The following is a 5,307-nucleotide window of genomic DNA, read 5'->3' on the forward strand; positions in this document are numbered from 1 at the left end:
TGCTTGTAATATTCCTGCTAATGCAACTAGTTAATAGTGAGAATTGGTCCTTAAAATAAAGTGGTGCATTACGAGACCAGGAAAAACCATGTTGATAATGTAAGACCATATTACAAAAATGTAGCATACAATACTTCTATTGTACATTGAATACAACTGATGCACTAATCTTTATAATCATCATTGTCATCATTTTTCTGTGTGGATTCATCCATTCTCCTCACTGATCGTCTTATGTAGGATCACCGAAATGTTGCCGCCTACTCCAGTGACTTGGGCTGAAGGCATGGGACACAACCTTAACAGATCAAAGTGATGATGTTTGTATTCATTATCACAGTTAAAATTCAATATTGCAGCTTCATGCAGTTAAGTATAAACAGCATAGTCAAGCAATACACTCTATTAAAGCCTTTATGTTACATGTGAGCCAAGACCAGGGGGAGCGAGAATCCAAGTGCAAGCACAAAAGTTTATTAAAACACAAACACAGATTATCCAAGCCAAGAACCAAGCTGCAATCCACATAGGGGATCATGAACATAAACCACTCAGAGTAGGCAAGAGAGAGCATCAACTGGGAACACACATACAGGAAACAATGACCGATGTACAATAAATCAAGCACGGACCTTATAAACACACAGACCTTAACAAGCTAATGATACGCAGGCGGAAGTGATCACAGAACAACGAGTCCAGGCAAAGGTTAATGGGAAATGTAGTTCGTGATGGAATGGTAAAGGAGTAGTAAGGAGTGCCCCTGGGGGAGCTTATGGGCACTCCAGCTGGTGATCGTGACACTTTATTTGTCTCTGTACTGTATGAAACTGAAATCTATTAGATGGTTGCATTATCAGTGATCAAGCCTTTTGCAAACAAACCTTTTGCACGTCACAGGCATACCTGATTTGCACACGTCTCTCAATCAGAGAACCAGGAAATTAATCCAGTTCTCTCCAGTTCAGGAAAAATGCAACCTAAGTGCCGTTTAGCTGTGTTGTGTCTCTGTCTGTGAGTGCATGCAGTGAAATGGCTGAAGCAAGTGTTTCAGCAGAGCAGTTCAGCTGTTCAGTGTGTCTGGATTTGCTGAAGGATCCAGTAGCCATTCCCTGTGGACACAGTTACTGTAAGAAGTCCATAGAGAAAAGATGCTCTGAGGTCACACAGATGATCAGAGATCGAGAAAAGATTGTAGTGAGTCGAGCTGAAGGTCTCTTGAAAGAACTAGAGCATGAAATTGATCAACTAAGGAGGAGTGATGCTGAACTACAACAGCTTTCACAGACACATAATCACACTCATTTCCTCCAGGTAACACCATGGCCATCAGTCTTTTCATTACTGAGAGCTTTTACAGATTTTATTGACACTTGAGCAGCATTTACTCTCTATGAAATATTTCTGTCTTAAATTTATTCTCTGGTTGTTTGTGTCTGTGCAGAGTTTCCCGTCTCTCCCTGTTCCTCCTGGATCTCCAGATGTTCCCAGCATCACTGACAGTTCTTTGGATGTTGTAGGAAAATCAGTCTCTAAACTGAGACAGAAACTGGAGGATTTCTGCAGAGAAGAGATTGAAAAACTCTCTGGAAGAGGTAAAGTACTGGAGACTCATTAGTATTCTATTTATCTAGTTCTTTTACACTGAAACTGTATGTCATGCGTGTTGTTTTCCACAGTGACATGCATCCAGATCATTCCCACCCCAGAATATGAGAGCAGGAAAGACTTCCTACAGTGTAAGTTACTAGGAAAATAGGAACGCAAAAAATAGGATTGTTGTCGATAAAAAATATATATATAACATTCTTATAGGAAAAGATCCAATTATGAACACTGATAAATCAGTGTATTTTTTTCTATGAATTTTTTCAGATATACTAGGGAAACATGAAGATAAGACTTGATTATTTTCATATAAAATGGATCCCATGCACATTTGGCAACACTTGTTATCAGAATACACTACATCAGTGTTTTAAAATAAAAGTAAAATATGATATGAAAGTTGTAGTTATCAGCATTCGTTTCATTCATAACGACATCCATCACATTTTATCTATATGAAAACTAACAGATGAATTTAATGTTTTAATTATTGAAACTACAGATTTTGGTGCAGATCATGTTTTTTGTCTCTATCAGATTTCTGTCGATTTACTCTGGATCCAAACACAGTGCACAAACACCTCCGTCTTCCTGAGAGGAACAGAGTGGTGACTTACAGTAGAACACGACAAGAGTGTCCTGATCACCCAGACAGATTTAGTTTTTGGCCTCAGGTGTTGTGTATTGAGAGCGTGCGTGAACGCTGCTACTGGGAGGTTGAATGGAGTGGTGATTATTGTGTGTGTATATCAGTGTCTTATCAGAGTATAAGCAGAAAGGGATGGGGTGATAAGAGCAAATTTGGAAGTAATGATCAGTCCTGGAGTTTAATCTGCTCTCCTTCCAGTTACACATTCTGTCAAAATAACAAACAGACTGAACTCTCTGCAGTGGCAAGCTCCCGTAAAATAGGAGTGTATGTGGATCACAATATCGGAATTCTGTCCTTCTACAGCGTCTCTGGCATAATGACCCTCATCCACAGAGTCCAGACCACATTCACTCAGTCGCTCTATCCTGGGTTTAGGTTTATTTTTCCATTTGTGTACAGATTATTTGGATCAGCTGAATATCCAACAGTGAAACTGTGTGACATAAAATAGATGGTCCATGGATTCTGCACATGCTGATTTGCCTAAAATAGTTAATGGGATTTGACAGATGTTGCTGCTTAGTAACAATACACACTTGTTGATGTAACAGATTTGATTAGATCTAAAAAAAGATAAGAGTAAAGAGCTTCAGATCTTCAGTAGGACTCTACCCTTTATAGAATAATGCATTTACATGTATGTGGGATTGCAGCAATATTTTATGCCTGAATACGTGTTTACATTTCTGTAATATAAGTTCTATTGTTTTACATGGTTGATGTGATTTAGAATATCTATGGAAGTAATGTATAGTATCTCATTTTGAAGAAAGTACCCAGCAATATGAACTTCTCCATAGTTGTTCAGTCGTTATACAAGTGAGATGATTGGTCGGTGTAGTATTTGTCCTCCTCCATTAATTGGACGACTGAGTAAAAGTGGCAATGATGAGTGCTACCTTTTACCCAAAGTTGAACAGTTTTCAACTCTCAGCTACAAAAAAAAACGGCAACGAACTTGTGAAATATTATAGTAGTGCATCAAAATGCAGTGTCATCAGTTTGCCAATGAATATTACATGTAATGCTATTTTTGTCTTCATTTCTAAATATTTTTATTTATCAATATATATAACCATACATGGTTAATGCACATATTGCAGTATATTTAAAAATATCAGCACTAGTTTCCCTTGTATTATATAATATATAGCATTACATTTTGAAGTATTTGTCCATATATTTTTGTTTCATAAGGGGAGAGTATATGTTAAAGGGACAGTTCACCCTGACAGTTCATACAGTATTGTACAGTATACAATACTGTATGAAAATTCTGCCGTTATTTACTCACCCTCAAGTTGTTCCAAACCTGAATTAATTTCTTACTTCTACTGAACACAAAAGAAGATATCCTGAAGAATGTTGCCAACCAAACACTTCCATAGTAATTTTTTTCCCCATACTATACATACATACTCTTTTTCTATACTACTTGATGGAATGAGCTGAGACCATTACAATGTTAAAGAAACATCTAAAGGCTTGTTCACACCGGGATGAATATCGCGCGCGATTATCGCCGACGTTTAATGCCTCGTGACTAAACAAAGGGTGCCAATGTGAGTGTGCACACCGACGCGTAAAACGCGAGGCGTAAAAGCCGGTCTTGCCAAGCACACATTGATACCTAACGAAAAAGAGGAAGTAAGTAGACAACAAACGACAAAGGACATTCCTACTTGGTCTTTGAACACACTCAGAAGAATTGGAGAAACTGAGGAGGAGTTTCAACATCTGGAAAAGCGGTTAAAATTTGAAAAGATCCGGGCAGCAATGGTGTCAAAGTTGTGCAGAGTTGAAGGAAGAAACCACAAAGACAGTGCCAGAAGGATGCTGGACAGGGTTTTAAAAAAATTCCCTCATGTCCAAATTCAACATGAAGGGGGGTGGTCCGCTGCAGAAAGAGGCATTTGAAAAGACTGCACTGTTCCCGGTCATTAGAACAGTCTTGCCGAGCACACATTGATACCTAACGAAAAAGAGGAAGTAAGTAGACCAAGAAGATGCATCGAGGCAAGATGAATGTAGAGCTGCGGGTCTCATTGGTGTCTGAACATAAAGGGCTTTATGACAAACGCGGCAGCGACTACAAAAATCTCGATAAGAGGGAATTGTTATGGAGAGGATTTGCAGATCAAATAGGATTCGATGTGTACCGGGGTATTTCTGTTTTTCATTAAGCGCCATCTAATGTCAGGGAGTGAATTTGCACGTTCACTCGGCTCATCGCCTGCGAAAATCGCTTGGGTATGAACACAAAAGACGCGTCGAAAAACGTTGGCGATAAGCACTCGCGATAATCGTCCCGGTGTGTACGAGGCTTAACTCTGTTCTTTTCTGCATTCCCCTGTTCTAGCTTGGATACCAATGTAGCTTATACTCTAAACTGTGCACAGATATTGTTCTTATGATTAATTTCTTGTGATAAACATTTGCAAGTTGCTTTGGATAAAAGCATTTGTTAAATGAATAAATAAATATGTATAAAATAGAGGACAAGAATATTGATGAGAATAAACGTACTCGGTTACTAATGCAACCTTGGTTCCCTGAGATACGGAACGAGTAATTTGGGGAAAACTCCTTTTTCTCCGATGACTTTCAATAACGCAATGTAACTGCACGGCCATTGGTTCGTGCAGTGAATAAAAAACGAACCAATGGCTCGGCAGCGGAGCTGAATGAGCCTATGGCGACAAAGCCCGCCAGAATGGGCGGGGCCATCTGGCTATATAAGCGGGCATTCCGCTGTAGGATCCTCAGGTTACTTCAACTGAAGCGACGACTGAGTCGTGCAGCTACATAGCACGGCAAAGTACGCAGTACTCATTCCGTATCTCAGGGAACCAAAGTTACGTTAGTAACCGAGTACATTCCCTATCGATACTTCACTCGTACTGAGTCTGCTAAGACGCTACAGTACACTTTAAAAACTAACCAATGGCTCGGCAGCGGGGCTGCACAAGCCTGTGGTGACAGAGCCCGCCAGAATGGGTGAAGCCATCTGGCTATATAAGCGGGCGTTCGCCACAGGATTCTCAGGT

At 39.8% G+C, this 5,307-nt stretch overlaps 1 protein-coding gene across 1 annotated transcript; it reads left to right on the top strand.

Moving 5' to 3' along the window:
- Positions 1-1,032: 1,032 nt before the first annotated feature.
- On the top strand, positions 1,033-2,711 carry LOC107738321 (tripartite motif-containing protein 16-like). Its single transcript, XM_016550060.1, has 4 exons — positions 1,033-1,314; positions 1,445-1,595; positions 1,680-1,739; positions 2,146-2,711. The coding sequence occupies exons 1-4, from the start codon at positions 1,033-1,035 to the stop codon at positions 2,709-2,711; spliced, it is 1,059 nt and encodes a 352-aa protein (XP_016405546.1).
- The last annotated feature ends 2,596 nt before the right edge of the window (positions 2,712-5,307 follow it).

Source organism: Sinocyclocheilus rhinocerous, unplaced genomic scaffold (assembly GCF_001515625.1).
Source record: "Sinocyclocheilus rhinocerous isolate Xijiao unplaced genomic scaffold, SAMN03320098_v1.1 scaffold1666, whole genome shotgun sequence".
In the NCBI taxonomy this organism is placed as follows: Eukaryota; Metazoa; Chordata; class Actinopteri; order Cypriniformes; family Cyprinidae; genus Sinocyclocheilus; species Sinocyclocheilus rhinocerous.

Bases quoted from the DNA above. Each gene is read 5' to 3' on its own strand.
- LOC107738321 (XM_016550060.1), top strand. From the start codon at position 1,033: ATGGCTGAAGCAAGTGTTTCAGCAGAGCAGTTCAGCTGTTCAGTGTGT. The intron at 1,315-1,444 runs GTAACACCATGG...GTGTCTGTGCAG, and splicing joins ATCACACTCATTTCCTCCAG to AGTTTCCCGTCTCTCCCTGT. The intron at 1,740-2,145 runs GTAAGTTACTAG...TGTCTCTATCAG, and splicing joins CAGGAAAGACTTCCTACAGT to ATTTCTGTCGATTTACTCTG.